Here is a 19,749-nt window from a genome sequence, read left to right as displayed (position 1 = left end):
GCATCGTGTTTTCACACACCATTCATCATTTTCTATAAGATTTAGTCTTGGGATAAAAAATGCACATGTCTTGTCTCTGGCCCTGTCATGCTCTCACGTCTCAATCAGTGGTCCGGAAAATACCCTTTAAATAGGCAGACTGACTGATTACAAGTTTGAAGACACCTGTAATGCTAATTAGAGGACACACCTTAGTTTAACATGTTCCTATGGTCAAATTATTTTCAATCTTTTCTAGGGGTACCATCATTTTTGTCCAGGCAAGTTTAAGTCTTTTTTTATATATATTATTATTCTGTTGAACCACAATTCAAAATAAATGTCTGATTTTCATTAGTACATTTTCAGTAAATTTGTATTTATTATTACTTTTGTCAGTTTCAAGTTATTTCAGTGACCATTGTGGCTTTTTCGTCCTTTAACGGAAGGGTACCAACAATTTTGTCCACGTCTGTACATGCATATGGTAGGAATGTGTTTGCGTTTTTATGTACCCACAGAAGACACAACTACAAAAAAGATATCAGGAATTTCTTCAGTTTTTTTATAGATGGGAAAGGGTGGAAAGATTCTTCAGGTCTCTTAAAGAGATTATTAAAATTCCAGTATCCCAGTATGGTACTTTCCAAAATGTAATCATAAAATTAGCTCTAATCCTAATCAGAAAAAGACACACTTCCCAAGAAATAGCATAGATGAAAATCAATGTTCTGCTGTTTCTTGAGGGAATGAATGAATTAATGAATCTAGTTATTTTCATCTAGCGTTGTTTGGGATTTCATGTGAAAGGGACTACTGTTAACTGTCGCCAGGGGGTAGAATGACAAATTGGCAAGCACAGCAGTATTACTGTAACATTGTATAGACTTATGTCTGTAATATGAACACAACTTTCAAATAAACTTTACCCGCAAAGTTTTCACTTTTTAAAACTCTTTGTTTATACAGGTGTATTTGTGGCAAGTGTGATCAAATGCCTACGGAGCCTGAGAATGTATGCTGCAGGGAGATATCACAGGTAAAAGTCTTTGTAAATTGTAAATATGCAGTCATCATCTGTTTTATATTCCATGTCACTTACACTTTCAATATTCAAGGTTACAAGAAGACTACTGCAGCTTCAGAACCCAACTACATGTATGGTCGATCATCCAGGCCTTGAACCTGTGTGTTTGAACGTGTACTCACTACAGAATGCCTCGAATGTCTATAGGGCAGATTATGGGCCTTTAAGTCTAAGAGGAATAGAGCAGTACGTTTTTTTTTTTATGCATGAATTATCAGTCATTTCTGCAATACAAATATGACTGAGGAAAAAAATACAATAAATTACCCTTCCCTCTGTATTGCTTTGCTAACTGCTCATTTTACACGCGTCAATTGTTGACATGTTACTTATCAAACACTAAAGGCACACAAAACTGTTTTTATACACTTTTAATGTCAGAAAGATTGCTAGAAAGAATGCCACAGAGCTTTTTTAACATAGTTATTAAATGTAACGGCTGGTACATATGTAATAAATAAAATAAAAAAAGTATAATAAAAACATTGATTACAAAATTACACTTTGTGCCAACCGTAGCCATCCTGTAAACAAAGGAATACTTTATATATGTGTATCACCTTTTATTCTCTTATACAATGTAAACTTTGCTTAGACGTTACAGGTATTTGGCGTACAGAAGCTTTGTTAGCTGGTGTTGGGGCTATCTGGGCCGGAGAATCAGGGTGGTCCTGCCGTCCTGCGTTGTGCTCCAGATACGAAGAGTGTTCCCTGATGCTCAAGGAAGGTATACGGGGTTCAGACCTGCCCTCGATTGAACCTCAAAACATAGCTGGCTATAACTTCCCGCTTGTCAGGTTTCTCAAACTGGGCAGAGAGATCCGCGGGTATTGGGATCTTCAGCACCTCATTCACATATGGGGCCGGGTCCTGAAAAACCTCGTGAAAGATGAGGTCCAACAGGTTATCCACGTACTCTGTAATACAAAAAAAGAATTCCAAAACTTTTACATTGTTTTTATTTATTGTTTATATTGTATTTATTTTATAATGAATTATATTATTCTATTTATTATGAAGACCATTTAAAGACAGCAGTTAATGTATATGTTATTTATGTTTCACATACTGTTTGTATATTGTTTGACTTTGTGGAATCTTAAATAAAGCCTGTGACACTCACGGAATGTTGGATCTGCTTTCACCGGCTTTGCAGTGCACTCGCCCTTCTTGTATTTTGGGAGGTTCACTTTAAATAGCGGCTCACCAGCTGAACTTGTTGCTTGGGGACGCCCAGCATTTTCATTGAAATGCAGGACTGCCAGGTAGAGTCTTTGAGGAGAAAATAATACTTATAAGAGCATGTGTGTATGCGTGTATAATAGTTTGTATAATACATAATAGGTATACATTTCTTTGAAAAAAATGATCGTACTGTTACCTGCATAACATTCCAAGAAAAGGAAAGACTACGTTTTTTGGCGCAAAACGCAGAATGACGCTGTGGAAAGACTCCAACGACGAGGTCTGGTAGTGAGGGCTCAGCTTCCCCACATCTTTCAGAACCCTCTTGTTAGTCAACACCTTCTCTAGTCTGCAGAAGGCTGGTGTCCCTGTAAAAAAAAAAGGGAAAAACATAACTATAGATTCAAAATGATTATGACATTGGTTATTTTGGTTTGTTTATATATGTATATAAACACAAGCCTTACATTTACAATGCAAATTGGGTGAACATACCTGCCGTCAACCATTTGCTCTTGTCCCTTGAAATGCGTAGCGGATGCAAACACTGGGGGAAAACAGGGTCATCATGGGAGTGGATGTCTTGGACATGGTTAAGGAGGGAGGTCCACTTTGCCACTCTCTCTGGCCCTGATGTTGACGTAGCGGCTGTCCAGTAGATGTGGTTTTTTATGCTGGGGAGCCACTTCTTCAGTTTCTCACATTCTTTGTTCTGGGCAATCTTGACAAGTTTCTTCGACAGTCCTAATAATAAAAAAAAAAAACATTTTAGTCGTGCACGGACACATTGTCATCAGCATCAGCATCATCATCATTATCATTATTTATTCAGGGAGAATTGACTGAGCACAGGGCTCTTTTGCAGCAATGCCCTGATTGAGGGTACATAATACAGATGAACAATAAATAAACAAACCATAACAAAACAGACAAAATAAATAAACAAAACACATACAACTCTTAAGTATAAAAATATATATTATATATTGAAAAAAAAAAAAGATCCCCACATAAAGTCTAAATAATGTTCTAAACAGGGCATGCCTTCAATGTATTGTATGAGTGAGTGAATTCATTAATTACAAAATTGCCAATTATGAAAACTTTCTGCTCTGATTATAGAATAAGGAAATCACCAGTTTGTGATCATTATTGATGTGCTCCACAACTTTGATAATGAACAAAAGTGGTCTGGGGAGAAAGCATACATAGATTAACCAACATAGATTAACCAACATAGAGTTTTCACATGTGAACAGGGACTTTCTTAGCCTGATGAGCCACCTGGTACACAGACACAGGAAATAATACCTTTTTCCATGTGCCAAACATCGTAGTAGTGTGTGATGTTGGCCTCCCTCAGGAATTTCTGGATTTGAGGGTGGCGGTCCGTGACAATGCTATCCAATGTCACACCTCGTGCCTCCAAGAGAGCGAGGCTCCTTTTCAGACCCTCTTTCTCCATGTGGTAACTCCCTCCGACTTCATTGCTCTGATTATAAAGCAATGGTTGACCAGCTTTATTTCTGGACTTTGTTCACATATCGAACAATCTCAGTGAATTTATTTCATTGCATTTTCATTATTTCAGTAGTCATGACTATCTTCCTCCCTCTGTTTGTGACCATGCCAAGGTTTTTGTGAGCAGCCCAGACTTCCTGTCTGTGGTGTTATTCACACACACCTACCACCCCCCCCTCCCCCTTAGTTTAGTTTACGCATTGGAGTTTATGTTACTCACCTGAACCAGCTGAAGATCAATAATAGTGTTGTTCGTCAGGTCCATCACCGTGTAACTGCCAAACTTGGCACAATGTCCTTCAAAAATAGATGTAATTATTTTACTTTATATGTCATTTCACATGTCATTGTATGATATATTGTTTTCTTAGTAGCCCTTTGTCTAAACAAAGACATTTTAATGAAAAAGTAACTGTCAGTATTACATACCTGGTGAGTCAGCCCTCAAGTCACCACCTAGGATGACTTTCTGTCGCTGGCGTAACTGGTCCAACATGCCATCCTGCGCGGTTTTCCAGCTGTGCACGATTGCAGGCTCTATGTACATCCGGGCGTGCCTTCGGAATGTGTCATACTGAAACATCCTCAACTGCATTGCCCGGAATATCTGAGGTCAAAAAAGACACAGGACTCTTTAGTACTGCTTTTGGGATTGTGTGTAGATACAAATGAACACATATATATATATAATTTCACTCCAGAAAATTCAGATGATAATATTCCATGTTCAATTAATTACTACAAGTGGATTAAGTTGTTAAGTAAGGTAAAGTCAATGAACAATTACCTTCTCCAGTTTGAAGAAAGATGCACCAGTGGCATACACTGCAGCTGACAGTTGGATGTTCCCAACAGGAGTGCTACCAAGAAGAGGCTGACTATTCCATTTCCTGTAGAACTGACAGTGTGGGCACTTCTGTTCTACAGAGAGGAATGTCCCAACCCTTCTTGTCCGCACATCTGTCACCCGCCGACACACAGGGCACACCTCAAACAGCTCCAAGAGGCAGTTTTCATAGACAATATATGTGGGTGTCTTATGAACAGGGTTGGAAGATTCCATTCTATTAAAAAGACAAAGATTTCAGAAAAAAAATACTTCCATGCTGCTACAGCTAAAATAAGTGTAGGATGGTAATCCATCTGATTATTAAAATGTTTAGATTAAATATTGAGTCACTCACGTCACATCTGCTGAGTCAGTCAAGACTGTGACCGAGTCATCAGGATCATAGGTAGCATCCTGTGGCTCTCCGAAGTCCATACTTGAACTTCCATCAAAAGGGTTGTCCTCTTCCTCCTCCAAGCGAGGTCTCTTACTTGCGGTCGATGTTAGGAATGGCTGTGATGCTTTGAAGGCCACAGCTGAGGTTCCAACACCGACATCAGTGCAGGGCACAGTTTTCTGTGTGCCTATGATAAAACAGACATTCAGTGTCCTTGGAGTCATAACAAATTAAAAAATGAGATGCTGTTACAACTTTAACACTTCCAACACCAAGGCCTTTTTTGACTCTGTTAGGTAGTCTGCCATGCGAAAGAGAGAAACTATCTGCACACTTAAAAACACTAGCACTTAACACCAAGCACCAAGCCAGAAACCTAGGTGTCATATTTGACTCAGATCTCAATTTTGAAACCCATATCAAAAATATAATTAAAACATCTTTTTATCACTTAAGAAACATTGCTAAGGTGCAACCGTTTCTCGCTCAGGCTGACACCGAAAGACTGATGCACGCGTTCATCACGAGCAGGCTAGACTACTGTAACTCGCTTTTGTCTGGTCTACCAAAAAAAGCCATTAGTCAACTACAAACAATACAGAATGCAGCAGCGCGAGTCCTCACTAAAACAAGACGGAGAGCGCACATCACACCAGTATTAAAATCACTGCACTGGCTACCTGTTAGTTTTAGAATAGATTTCAAGGTTCTCCTACTAGTCTATAAATCACTCCATAGTCATGCACCTGAATATATAACAGACATGCTCTCAAGGTACACACCCAGTAGATCCCTGAGGTCCTCCGGCACTGAACTTCTAACAGTTCCAAAAGCCAGGACAAAGAGACATGGGGAAGCAGCTTTTAGTTTCTATGCCCCCAACCTTTGGAACACTCTGCCAGAATACCTAAGAATGGCTGAAACGGTTGAAACCTTTAAGACATACCTCTTTGATCTCGCTTATCACTCACTGTAAAATGTATTTAAAATTTATGGAACATTTATTTATTTACTTATTTCTGTCTCTTTTCAAGTGTTTGTACCTGCTGAAATGTGCAAGGGATTCGCTATATTCTCCTTACAAAGTGATTATTTATATTTTAGTTTCAAACTGTACATATTGTAAAAGTAAAGGGTCCAAGGTTGCGGTGGGTGTTAGTTTTATGTTTGTAGGACAAAAACTTGGGGCTGGAAGAGTTAACACGGAGACACAATCAATGACATGACGAAGTAACTGAGGGTAAACAAACCTGTACTTTTGTAGTGAGGTCGCGGTGTTTTCACAGAATGCTGCGTGCCAACTGTGCACATCTTTGGTCGATCCGTTTGGCAGGCTACATGATGTACCCTAGCACACTGTCCAGGTGTGCTTGCCTAAACAATATGAGCAGCAATGTTATTAGATTAGATTCAACTTTATTGTCATTGCACAGAGTACAAGTACTGAGGCAACGAAATGCAGTTAGTATCTAACCAGAAGTGCAAAATCAGAAGAGTGCAGAGTATGTGCAAAGTGGTAATATAAAAATTGATAAATAGAATATATACAGTATGGTATAAGATACAAGTGATATGAACAGTAAGCAGCATGTTTTGGTAAATGCAGGTGAGTCTCTTAGCTGCTAACCACGTCGTTCATGAACAAAAAAAGTGCCCATTTAACATGTATGACCCCATCATTGTTGTGTCGAAGGTGTCAACAGGAGGGCTAATTGCCTTGAATCATATTTGCAGGCAGACTATTAACACCTCCACCCCAACACAAGCATTTTCACAAAGGAATGTTTTTTTGGATGAGAGAACTATTTTTCATAAAGACATTATATACTTCGACACAAATTCCTCTCCATAGACATCCAAACGAACTATCTACTGTATAAGTAAGCCTAGATTAAAATAGGCTAGCCTAACTGTTCACACAAAAATTCGTTGGCCATATCTTTAGCGATTGATATACATCAGCTGGCTCCTACACACTACAAGATGCTAATGTCGCTAAGTTTTACACAAAGCCTATAATTTCACTGCCAGGTTATTTTAGTGTTAACATCTCGAAGTCCTAACAAACTAGTTCACAGAAATGTTCTTGCTGTTTGCAGTAGGCACTATATACCCATGCAAACGTAAATTATCACACCTATTACAAATTATCCAAACGAACTGCTGTACAAGGCAGACATGACTAGCCTAATGCATCACATTGCCAACAGAAAAATTCAACACATTGGCCACATTTCTAGCGAACTTCTAACTGCCACAGCTATATACACCAGCTGGCTCCGAGGCAAGGTCCTACACGCTAATGTTAAAAAAGTTATAGTTCTTTTTTAACTAAAGGTTATTGTTCGCGAAAATTACACATACTAGTTCCACCCACACTAAATGGTCAATGCACGTACCAGAATTATTTAAAAAAAAAATACTTACATATCCCTCGTCTGAAATGCGACGGATAGATGGTACTGAACCCGCGTGCAAAGTCAATCTTGTTGCGAGTCCAGCGTTATATTGGCCCAGGTTGGTAAAACAGTCCAATTCAAAATGGTTTGCGCACACAAACAAAATTTTGCCAATTCTTTCCGGGACATTGCCTTCAAAAATGAAATCCATCCATTTCGCTTTTGTCTCTTCTGAGGCTGGAACATGATGTATAGATCTGTGCGGATCTGTGCAGCCGACCACAGCGCATCTTGAGGGCTTCGTTTGCTGCATGCTGCTAGCTAGCTATTGAAAGTATATCCGAGCTTTGCAATAACGGCTTGATGCCTCTGGGAAATGAATTATATGTAACGAGTGGGGGATGAGGTGGGGGGTGGGCCAAGGCCATGTAGTGAACCTCCCAATGTAGTGTGACGAGCCTACACACGGGAATCTCATTCGCAGACTCAATCATGACGTTTCTGACCTAGAGGAACCACAACAAAGATCGCCAATGGTTTTTTTCCCAGCGTTTTTGGGTTGGTAGACATGCCAGATACCCAAATTAACGTGTAGAAGCACTAGAATTTTCATAATATGGCACCTTTCTGCCATGAATTAAAATTGAATCTCACATTAATTAATAATGTATGCATAAACACTGAAAAATGGACTCATGGGATTTGGAAAAACATTTATTGGCACAAACACTTTAAAACGTTCGTCAGCACTCTTACCAAAACGAATTATTCAAGAACTTTATCCATAATAAGATGAAAAAAATAATGACATCACAAACAAGGAATCGTGAAATAACAGCCTGAGCATACTGAGCGTAAGTGCATTTTGGCGGTGTGTGTGTAGTGCATTTTGGCGGTGTGTGTGTAGTGCATTTTGGCGGTAGTTGTGTGACAACATGGCAAAATGTATGTTGCTAGCATGTGTTGGGTGTCTGTGTTGAGGTGTGTGTCGTCAGAAGGAGTAGTCGTGGTCACGTCGGGCGTGGAGCGCGGTGAGGTGTGTGTGTCGTCAGAAGGAGTAGTCGTGGTCACGTCGGGCGTGGAGCGCGGTGAGGTGTGTGTCGTCAGAAGGAGTAGTCGTGGTCACGTCGGGCGTGGAGCGCGGTGAGGTGTGTGTGTCGTCAGAAGGAGTAGTCGTGGTCACGTCGGCGTGGAGCGCGGTGAGGTGTGTGTGTCGTCAGAAGGAGTAGTCGTGGTCACGTCGGCGTGGAGCGCGGTGAGGTGTGTGTGTGTCGTCAGAAGGAGTAGTCGTGGTCACGTCGGCGTGGAGCGCGGTGAGGTGTGTGTGTCGTCAGAAGGAGTAGTCGTGGTCACGTCGGCGTGGAGCGCGGTGAGGTGTGTGTGTGTCGTCAGAAGGAGTAGTCGTGGTCACGTCGGCGTGGAGCGCGGTGAGGTCTCTCTGTTCCCCCTTCTCTCCAGCACTCAGTGGGCGAGGGAGTACCCACAGACCTGAGAGAGAGAGAGAGAGAGAGACACCCATTAAGACATGTGTTGGTCCTCCCACATAATTCATTTCCAGCAGCAGTTAAAACATGATGCCTTCATAAAGCAGAAACTTGCCCCAAGACCCAGCGACCCGAGACATTTAAGACAGCAGTGACAAGCCCAAAGGATAATAATGCCAGGTTTCACATAACCCAGCTCAGTCAAGTAAGCCTGTGTGTGTGTGTGTGTGTGTGTGTGTGTGTGTGTGTGTGTGTGAGGGAGAGAGACAGGGTGTGTGTGTGTGTGCTTGTGTGTGTGAGGGAGAGACAGGGTGTGTGTGTATGTGTATATATATATATATATATATATATGTGTGTGTGTGTGTGTGTGTGTGTGTGTGTGCGCAGGAGAGAGGAGGCTCTGCGTGTGATCCTGGAGAGAAGGCTGAACTTGACTAGCTTTAGCGTTGGACTGAGCTCCAGGTGATGGGTGAGGTGGTCAGGTGTGTATCTGACTGAGCTCCAGGTGAGGTGGTCAGGTGTGTTTCTGACTGCACAGGTGATGGTGAGGTGGTCAGGTGTGTTTCTGAGCTCCAGGTGGTGGGTGAGGTGGTCAGGTGTGTTTCTGAGCTCCAGGTTGTGGGTGAGGTGGTCAGGTGTGTTTCTGACTGCACAGGTGGTGGGTGAGGTGGTCAGGTGTGTTTTCTGACTGAGCTCCAGGTGATGGTGAGGTGGTCAGGTGTGTATCTGACTGCACAGGTGATGAGGTGGTCAGGTGTGTTTCTGACTGCACAGGTGATGGTGAGGTGGTCAGGTGTGTTTCTGACTGCACAGGTGAGGTGGTCTGGTGTGTTTCTAACTGCACAGGTGATGGTGAGGTGGTCAGGTGTGTTTCTGACTGAGCTCCAGGTGTGTTTCTGACTGCATCGTGTCGCTCACCTAGGATAGGGAAGCCGGAGGGCAGAGTAAAGCTCTGGGGTGCTGGGGGTCGTGACCTCTTGGTGACCCGGTGACCTAGGGCTCTGGTCTGAGCCGGTAGAGGAAGGTGTGGCCAGGCAGAGCGAGTCCAGAGAGATGAACATGGGATCATCAGGATGAGAGATCTCTGAAAGAACACACACACACACACACACACACACACACACGATCATCCGGAAAAGAGATCTCTATACGATCACACACATGAAAATCCAATGTTGACATTCTGGTAGTGGTGTACTGGTGTGGTGTACTGGTGGTGTGGTGGTGTACTGGTGTACTGGTGGTGTACTGGTGTACTGGTGTGGTGGTGTACTGGTGGTGTACTGGTTGGGTGGTGTGGTGGTGTACTGGTGTGGTGGTGTACTGGTGGTGTGGCGTACTGGTTGAGTGGTGTGGTGGTGTACTGGTGGTGTACTGGTGTGGTGGTGTACTGATAGGGTGGTGTACTGGTGTGGACTCACTGATGGCAGGGCTGACCCTTCTGTTAGGGTGGGAGAGTTTGACGGGGGGAGAGTTGAACAGGTACTGCTGCCTCACCAGAGAGGCCTTCTGCTGCTCAAACTGACACCTCTGATCCACACACACACACGGTTATGGGACACAAACAAACCAACAAACAAACAAACAAACAAAAGTTGTGTGACACAATATAAGATTTTGAACATCAACACATTGTATCAACATGCTTTCTTTCCACACACAACAACAACAACAGAGTTATGCGACACAAACAACAACAACAAAACAAGCACACAAACATAGAGAGTTAAATGACACTAAAACAGAACCGTTCATGGAATGTGGCTACATGCAGCCCCCATCTCCGTGTGTGCTTGATTCTCATTCTTTTAGTGACACACAAGGGACGTGTGTAGTGCCTAGGAACGCCCATCATCGCACTTCCTGACCTCGTGGCCCAATCGGATGGCAGCCTCAGTGAAGGCTTGCCGCTCCCTCTCGAAGCTCCGCCTCTGCCGGTCAAGCTCCGCCTGCTTTTCCTGAAGCCGCTCCCACTCTTCCAGGTAGTAGGAGTCAGTGAGGGGGGCGGGGAGAGCCGGAGTCACACTGTCCTGAAGACGAGGATGAGGAAGATGTGTGACCTGCAGTAGTAGCTGCTGTGTGTGTGTGTGTGTGACCTGCAGTAGGGTGTGTGTGTGTGTGTGACCTGCAGTAGGGTGTGTGTGTGTGTGTGTGTGTGTGTGACCTGCAGTAGGGTGTGTGTGTGTGTGTGTGTGTGTGACCTGCAGTAGGGTGTGTGTGACCTGCAGTAGGGTGTGTGTGTGTGTGTGTGTGACCTGCAGTAGGGTGTGTGTGTGTGTGTGACCTGCAGTAGGGTGTGTGTGTGTGTGTGACCTGCAGTAGGGTGTGTGTGTGTGTGTGTGTGTGTGTGTGTGTGTGACCTGCAGTAGTGTGTGTGTGTGACCTGCAGTAGGGTGTGTGTATGTGTGACCTGCAGTAGGGTGTGTGTGTGTGTGTGTGACCTGCAGTAGCGTGTGTGTGTGTGTGTGTGTGTGTGTGTGTGACCTGCAGTAGTGTGTGTGTGTGTGTGTGTGTGTGTGACCTGCAGTAGTGTGTGTGTGTGTGTGTGTGTGACCTGCAGTAGCGTGTGTGTGTGTGTGTGTGACCTGCAGTAGCGTGTGTGTGTGTGTGACCTGCAGTAGCGTGTGTGTGTGTGTGACCTGCAGTAGTAGCTGCTGTGTGTGTGACCTGCAGTAGTGTGTGTGTGTGTGTGTGTGTGTGTGTGACCTGCAGTAGTGTGTGTGTGTGTGTGTGTGTGTGTGTGTGACCTGCAGTAGCTGCTGCTGCAGTCTGATCAGCTGTTGGCTCTCGTTCAGCTCCTTCTCCAGCTGCACGATTATCTTCTCCTGATCTGTGCCCCCTGTGCTGCTACCTGCCCACACACACACACACACACACACACACACACACACACACACAGAACCATTAAGTCTGCATGTCTCAGGCAGACTTCACCCATCAAGCACCTCTGCTCTCCACCACACACTCTTACGCGCGCGCGCACGCACACGCACACACACACACACACACACACACAAACACACGCGCGCACACACACACACACAAACACACGCGCACACACAAAAACACAAACACACACACACAAACACGCGCACACACACTCTGCTCTCCACCAATGGTCAGAGTGCAGCAGATCGTAAATACGCCAAGAGCTGTGACCTGACCTTTCAAAGCAGGTCATAAATAGAAGGGGCAGAGAGGTCCTCACTGACCTTTGACCTGGGGTTTTCTGCCCCCCTCTTGAACTCAGGTGGAGGGTAAATACGTCTATCAGAACAGAACAGAACTCCTCATCATAGCCTTCTAATGACCCCTTACTGTTCTTGCATGTAATCTGCCATACACCATATTTAGGGCAATGGGAACTTCTAGGTAGGGAGGTATAGGGCAGTTTATTTAGGGCAACGGGAACTTCTCAGAGAGGCCTAGGGCAGTTTATTCTGAACTCCTTGAAGTGTTTCAGGTGGGCATTTGAGGAGGTGGCAAACATGGCTGAAGTTTGCCCTCCTAGTAACATTAACGTGGCAGCATTTGAGTAATCCACAGCAGCACGTCGAGGGCACATTTGGATGGCCCCACACACACACACACACACACACACACACACACACACCTCTCTCTCTCCCTCACCTTGTGCATGCATCTCGTTCAGCATGTTCTGCACCCTGACCCACTCTTTGACCACGCCTCCAGTCACGTGATCGCCCAGCACCACCTCTGATTGGACGAGCCTCTGGCTGTCCGGCTCCTCCTGCTGTCCACTCAGGATGACACGGAGCGTCTGGAGCCCCGAGACAAGGTGGAACAAATGAAGAATAACAGGGGAGCGGGAGAGAGAGAGAGAGAGAGAGAGAGAAAGGAGGAACAAATGAAGAATGACGGGGGGAGGGAGAGAGCGAGTGGGGGGGGGGGGGGGGGCGGGGACAATGTACAGAGCCGAAGAGACAATGACAGAAGCAACTGGTGTGACTTATGGGTAATTGAGTCTTTAAAAGGATGATGGAGTCTGCATAACCATAACACTCCTACCTACATATCACTCATAACATGAGAGCCCCTATAGATCTGTTTAATACCAGAATGCCCACGAAAGAGCCCCTATAGATCTGTTTAATAACAGAACGCCCACGAGAGAGCCCCTATAGATCTGTTTAATAACAGAATGTCCACGAGAGAGCCCCTATAGATCTGTTTAATAACAGAATGTGAAGATGTTGAGCCCCTATAGATCTGTTTAATAACAGAATGTCCACGAGAGAGCCCCTATAGATCTGTTTAATAACAGAATGTGAAGATGTTGGGCCCCTATAGATCTGTTTAATAACAGAATGTGAAGATGTTGGGCCCCTATAGATCTGTTTAATAACAGAATGTCCACGAGAGAGCCCCTATAGATCTGTTTAATAACAGAATGTGAAGATGTTGGGCCCCTATAGATCTGTTTAATAACAGAATGTGAAGATGTTGGGCCCCTATAGATCTGTTTAATAACAGAATGTGAAGATGTTGGGCACTTGCACTCTAAATAAGAACTGGCCTGTGAATGCATAGGGCAACAGTTGAGAGACAGAGACCGCCGCTACCTGCTCCATGTCTGTTCTGAGCGTGTGCAGTAGGGTTGTGATGGCGTGGCGAAGCTTCATGGCTTCCCTAAGCTCCGCCTCCCTTCTCTCCAGGATCAAACGCAGGGCCTCCTCCTCTCTCCTGAAGACACACACACACACACACACACACACGCAAACACACACACAGCAATGAATATACCAACTAAACAAGAACTAACACAGAAAGCCATGCCCACCATGTCTAACCCATCCTAAGGTTTCTAGGCTGCCAGGACTTCAGGCTCTGTGGAAGATTCTCTGGGCTTCTATCTAACACTCCCAGAGCTAAAGGTGAAAGGTCATACCTCCCTTCAGAGTGAGTGGCCCTAGGGGCTTGGTCTTTCTTGGCCAGAGACTTAGGCAGGGTGTTCAACATCTCCATGGCTACAAGTGGAAGAGAGAGGTCAGAGTAAAGTGAATGGCATCCTTGCTGCCTGCCTGCGTCAAAGAGTATGTGTGTGTGTGTAGATATGTATGTGTGTGTGTTACCGGGTCCCTTATCCTTGTGTTTGTCTGTGAGGAGTCTCTCCTTCAGTCTATTGTTTTGCAGCTCTCTGCGCCTCAGCTCTGCCACCTGCTGGCCACACCGAGCCTGCAGACGCCCACACTGACAGAGAGAGGAGAGAAAACCACAGCATGAAAGAGAACGCACACACACACACACACACACACACACACACACACACACACACACACACACACACACACACACACACACACACACACACACACACACACACACACACACACACACACACACACACACACACACACACACACACACACACTCCAGTTTGTAAGGGATAATAAAATGAATCAGAACATGGGCCCAATTTGTTTGCTTTTGTATATATATATCCGTTTCGCAAACACACAAAAAAACCTAATTTTCACTTGATTGGTGTAACCAATGCTGCTGTTTGATTGGTGTAACCAATGCTGCTGTTTGATTGGTGTAACCAATGCTGCTGTTTGATTGGTGTAACCAATGCTGCTGTTTGTCCGCGACACACCTTTTCCCTCTCCCTCTTCAGAGCATCTTGTAGCCGGGCAACGTGCTGGTCCCTTTCAACAAGCTGCTCCTGTGGCACAAATGAAACAAATCACACACACAAACACACACACACACCTGAGGTCTGTGACCCACCTCCACTGACAAACTCAATGAGGCACTCACTCAAGAGGGGGACGCTCAGAGTCACACACTGACGGACAGACATTAAGGAACCGTCTCTCTTAAGTCACACATAGTTGAAGCTATATCTCTGTCAACATACAGTACCACTCTCTATCGAACACACACACACACACAGGGAGATCTGTGAAAACGCTCAAACACACACAAACAAACCACACACACGTACCCTGAGAGTGGGTTGTGCTCAAACACACACACACACGTACCCTGAGAGTGGGTGTGCTCAAACACACACACACACACACGTACCCTGAGAGTGGTGGTGCTCAAACACACACACACACACACACACACACACACGTACCCTGAGAGTGGTGGTGCTCAAACACACACACACAGACACACACACACACACACACACACACACGTACCCTGAGAGTGGTGGTGCTCAAACACACACACACACACACACACACACACACACACACACATGTACGTACCCTGAGAGTGGTGGTGCTCAAACACACACACACACACACACACACACACACACACACACACACACACACACACACACACACACACACGTACCCTGAGAGTGGTGGTGCACACACACACACACACACACACACACACACACACACACACCCTGAGAGTGGTGGTGCTCACACACACACACACACACACACACACACACACAGACACACAGACACACACACGTACCCTGAGAGTGGTGGTGCTCAAACACACACACACACACACACGTACCCTGAGAGTGGTGGTGCTCAAACACACACACACACACACACACACACACACGTACCCTGAGAGTGGTGGTGCTCAAACACACACACACACACACACGTACCCTGAGAGTGTTGGTGCTCGTGCTCGTGCTCAAACACACACACACACACACACACACACACACACACACACACGTACCCTGAGAGTGGTGGTGCTCACACACACACACACACACACACACACACACACACACACGTACCCTGAGAGTGGTGGTGCACACACACACACACACACACACACACACACACACACACCCTGAGAGTGGTGGTGCACACACACACACACACACACACACCCTGAGAGTGGTGGTGCTCAAACACACACACACGTACCCTGAGAGTGGTGGTGCTCACTCACACACACACACACACACACACACACACTCACGTACCCTGAGAGTGGTGGTGCACACACACACACACACACACACACACTCACGTACCCTGAGAGTGGTGGTGCACACACACACACACACACACACACACACACACACACACACACACACACACACACACACACACCCTGAGAGTGGTGGTGCACACACACACACACACACACACACACACACCCTGAGAGTGGTGGTGCACACACACACACACACGTACCCTGAGAGTGGTGGTGCTCACTCACACACACACACACACACACACACACACGTACCCTGAGAGTGGTGGTGCACACACACACACACACACACACACACACACACGTACGTACCCTGAGAGTGGTGGTGCTCGTGCTCAAACACACACACACACACACACACACACACACACACACACACACACACACACACACACACACACACGTACCCTGAGAGTGGTGGTGCGGTCTCTGCGGTCCTCTCGGGGAAAGGACAGGAGTGCATTCTGGGACGCCTCATTCACTGGGGGGCTGGACTCACTCATCAGTACTGTTATATATAATATATATTTATTTATTATTACACTCAGAAGCACTGTTATTTATTTATTATATTTATTTATGTATTTATTATTACACTCAGCAGCACTGTTATTTATTTATTATTTATATTCATTTATTATTTCATGAGAGTCAAAGTAATGAACACAAATGTGGCAGTTCATGACACTAAGAGCTGCAGGTTACCCACTTGTCTCTAGATATGTTAGCTTAGCACACTCTGACACACACGTGTATTTCACCTGAAGCATCCTGTGGCGCTCTGCGCGTCATAGGCAGCCTGCGCACCTGTCTGTGAGCCATCTGCACCAATTAGAATACAGCATCTTTGTGAGGTCATCATTAAGGGACGAAACTTCCTTCACTATTAGGCCTCTAACGAAGAATCAAGTCCAAATCTGTGGCAACTTTTAGAGCACTGGGCTGTAAATTATTCTTTTTTTTTTTTTTTTTTGGAGTCCTCATGCTAGCTGGTTTTGCCCTCAAGAAAACACATTCCGAGAGGAAAAAAAATAGACAAGTGTCGAACAAATCTCTTGGACGCTTCTCACACATAAAGACTGTACAAAGAAACAACCCATTAATGAAAACCTCCCTCTTCACCAAGAGTATTCTTTCTGTCTTTTCAGCACACGTGACGAAGAGCTTTCATGTGAACTCTGCAACGCTTTAGGCACTGGACAGTCAAGTCACCTCCTTACCTGTGATATACGGGGTCAGGGCTGATTCCTTGTCTTCAGAACTGAGGGCGATGTCTTCTGGTTAGAAGCAAAGTGTGAGAAGCTATACCTCAGTGTCTGTGTGTGCAAGTGCTATGCTGTTGGTTCCTCTCAGTGCAAGACTATGGCATTCTCTTTGCGCAGGTGTCAATCATGAGAGTAATCAATAAATAAAGTATTCAATCAATCAATCAGTAAATGAATCATTCAATCAATTAACTAACCAAGCCATCTGCCTATTGTGTCCTTCTGTGTGTGTTGTCCTGATGTTTCTCCTGAAGTGAAGCTATCCTGCTTAGAAGCAGGTGTCAGCCATGTTGATTAGTCCACCCATGATCACCTTTGCCACTCACTCACTTAACTCTTTAATGGGAAGCTGGGTAAAACCAGAACGTTGAATCACTGAAAGATGTAGAGTGTGTGTGTGTGAAGCTGGTTAAAACCAGAACGTTGAATCACTGAAAGATGTGTGTGTGTGTGAAGGTGGTTAAAACCAGTGCGTTGAATCACTGAAAGATGTGTGTGTGTGAAGGTGGTTAAAAACAGTGCGTTGAATCACTGACCAGATGTAGTGTGTACGGCTCGTCTTTGTGTGTTTGTGTCTGTGAGTGACTTTCATCAAAGCACATTATAATGCTGCAAGCCAGGCTCATTGCACACTCTGGGAAGTGTTACAAGGATTCATGAAGGCTCACCAGCATATTCACCATTACTCCATATGAACATAGACTGCAGGATTGATTTATTTGAATATAATGAAGGCAGTGACACAACCTAGGAAAACTACGTGTTCCCTCTTTGATGTCCCTTTGAGCACAAGTTTAATATAAAAGACAGAAAAAATGTTGAGTAGTGTCCCACGTTCAATCCAAAATGAACCCCATCAAGAGGCTGTCCAAAGGCGAGACCTGGCAGGAGAGTGTTACTTCAGAGTCTGACTACTTGGTTCTAGATTCTAACTGTGGGAGGAAAGGTTCCGTATTCTTACTGCGGCGGGGACAGTCAACAGCCCAGCAAACAGAACGTTATTGTTGGTAGAGCAGGATTCTCAGATTAGAAACGGAGACTGAGTGTTCTCTTCTGCATGACAGGATTTGTGTGTTCATGTGACTTTGTTGGCACTCTGAGATTCTTCTGAATGAAGAGTGCATTACAAATTAAATGAATTATTATTACTTTCCCAGTGCTAGCAACACCAAGGTCATGGGTTAGCAACACAAAGGTCATGGGTTTGACACCCGGGGAGTGAGAACGTGTGAAAGTGAGAAATCGTCTGTTTCTTTGGATAAAAATGTGTGGATAACACATGTAAACGTCATATAAACTAGACTCCAAAACATATAAAGAAAGACACCAGGAACTGGCAAAGGTCTCACATACTGTATTTGGACTTTGTATATTAAAGCCACTTGTGATTATGATTTTCCATTTGTGGAATAAATTAAATACTTGCCTGCACATGCCATCCTAAACTCAATCTGAGACTCACGCCATCCTACACTCAATCTGAGACTCACGCCATCCTACACTCAATCTGAGACTCACGCCATCCTACACTCAATCTGAGACTCACGCCATCCTAAACTCAATCTGAGACTCACGCCATCCTAAACTCAATCTGAGACTCATGCCATCCTAAACTCAATCTGAGACTCATACCATCCTAAACTCAATCTGAGACTCAAAGCCATCCTAAACTCAATCTGAGACTCACGCCATCCTAAACTCAATCTGAGACTCATACATCTTAAAACTCGACCCTAAATATCAGTGTGGTGGTCTTGGCTGACAATATAGGCCAGAGCTTTCAGTTGGTCCTGCCTGACTATCTAGGCCACAGAGCGTTCAGGTGGTCTTGGCTGACTATCTAGGCCACAAAGCTTTCAGGTGGTCTTGGCTGACTCTCTAGGCCACAGAGCTTTCAGGTGGTCCTACCTAACTATCTAGGCCACAGAGCTTTCAGGTGGTCCTGCCTGACTATCTATAGCCAGAGAGCTTTCAGGTGGTCTTAACTGACTATCTAGGCCACAGAGCGTTCAGGTGGTCCTACCTCACTATCTAGGCCACAGAGCTTTGAGGTTGTCCTACCTCACTATCTACGCCACAGAGCTTTTAGGTGGTCTTAGCTGACTATCTAGGCCACAGAGCGTTCATGGGGTCTTGGCTGACTATCTAGGCTACAGAGCGTTCAGGTGATCTTAGCTGACTATCTAGGCCACAGAGCTTTCAGATGGTCTTAACTGACTATCTAGGCCACAGAGCTTTCAGATGGTCTTAACTATCTAGGCCACAGAGCTTTCAGGGGGTCTTGGCTGACTATCTAGGCTACAGAGCTTTCAGGTGGTCCTACCTGACTATCTAGGCCACAGAGCTTTCAGGTGGTCTTAGCTGACTATCTAGGCCACAGAGCTTTCAGGGGGTCTTGGCTGACTATCTAGGCCACAGGCTAAAGTGCTGACCTCTGGGATTCACTTGGTAGCTACACTGATACACTGTGCATCTTGACCAATCAGAGTGAGGATTGCAGCCGGTTTCATATTTGGTTTGTTTTGCTGGTCTAAACTCAAGTTAGATTATTTAGTATTCTTACCTCCACGAGCCCAGATGACCTCCTCTCTTTTCATTTCATTTCTCAGTCGCAAACCGCGGTCTGTTGTCACACCCAGGACCAGGACA

General features: G+C 44.9%; 2 protein-coding genes across 3 annotated transcripts; both read right to left on the bottom strand.

Annotated features, from left to right (window-relative positions):
- Window positions 1–1,344: 1,344 nt before the first annotated feature.
- On the bottom strand, window positions 1,345–7,948 carry LOC105908557. 2 transcript variants are annotated; one of them, XM_031562604.2, is made up of 11 exons: window positions 7,426–7,948; window positions 6,249–6,372; window positions 4,957–5,185; window positions 4,560–4,836; window positions 4,202–4,379; window positions 3,993–4,069; window positions 3,563–3,743; window positions 2,747–2,995; window positions 2,448–2,619; window positions 2,190–2,338; window positions 1,345–1,983 (listed from the first exon to the last, which is right to left on the bottom strand). In XM_031562604.2, exons 1-11 carry the CDS (start codon window positions 7,708–7,710, stop codon window positions 1,805–1,807), a joined length of 2,100 nt encoding a protein of 699 aa, XP_031418464.1. In that variant the 5' UTR covers window positions 7,711–7,948; the 3' UTR covers window positions 1,345–1,804. The 2 variants fall into 2 exon arrangements, with proteins under 2 accessions (XP_031418464.1, XP_031418465.1); XM_031562605.2 differs by lacking the exons at window positions 3,993–4,069; window positions 4,202–4,379.
- A 191-nt stretch (window positions 7,949–8,139) lies between these two features.
- si:ch211-286b5.4 (afadin- and alpha-actinin-binding protein) lies at window positions 8,140–17,281 on the bottom strand. The gene is made up of 13 exons (XM_031562207.2): window positions 17,056–17,281; window positions 16,597–16,657; window positions 16,243–16,343; window positions 14,499–14,567; window positions 13,975–14,092; window positions 13,791–13,869; window positions 13,465–13,585; window positions 12,512–12,662; window positions 11,629–11,732; window positions 10,750–10,911; window positions 10,303–10,411; window positions 9,800–9,965; window positions 8,140–8,885 (listed from the first exon to the last, which is right to left on the bottom strand). Exons 2-13 carry the CDS (start codon window positions 16,655–16,657, stop codon window positions 8,786–8,788), a joined length of 1,341 nt encoding a protein of 446 aa, XP_031418067.1. The 5' UTR covers window positions 17,056–17,281; the 3' UTR covers window positions 8,140–8,785.
- Window positions 17,282–19,749: the final 2,468 nt, after the last annotated feature.

This window comes from Clupea harengus, chromosome 24 (assembly GCF_900700415.2).
Source record: "Clupea harengus chromosome 24, Ch_v2.0.2, whole genome shotgun sequence".
NCBI lineage: Eukaryota > Metazoa > Chordata > Actinopteri > Clupeiformes > Clupeidae > Clupea > Clupea harengus.
Note: the sequence above shows the minus strand (reverse complement) of the source record. Positions and strands in the feature narration are given on the sequence as shown.

Coding starts and splice junctions, on each gene's coding strand:
- si:ch211-286b5.4 (XM_031562207.2), bottom strand. CDS start 16,657: ATGGCTCACAGACAGGTGCGCAGGCTGCCTATGACGCGCAGAGCGCCA. Junction 14,093..14,498: donor TGAAGAGGGAGAGGGAAAAG/GTGTGTCGCGGA, acceptor TCTCTCTGTCAG/TGTGGGCGTCTGCAGGCTCG. Junction 13,870..13,974: donor ACACAAGGATAAGGGACCCG/GTAACACACACA, acceptor TTCCACTTGTAG/CCATGGAGATGTTGAACACC.
- LOC105908557 (XM_031562604.2), bottom strand. CDS start 7,710: ATGCAGCAAACGAAGCCCTCAAGATGCGCTGTGGTCGGCTGCACAGAT. Junction 2,996..3,562: donor TGTTTGGCACATGGAAAAAG/GTATTATTTCCT, acceptor TTTTATTATTAG/GACTGTCGAAGAAACTTGTC. Junction 1,984..2,189: donor GAAAGCAGATCCAACATTCC/GTGAGTGTCACA, acceptor TTTGTATTACAG/AGTACGTGGATAACCTGTTG.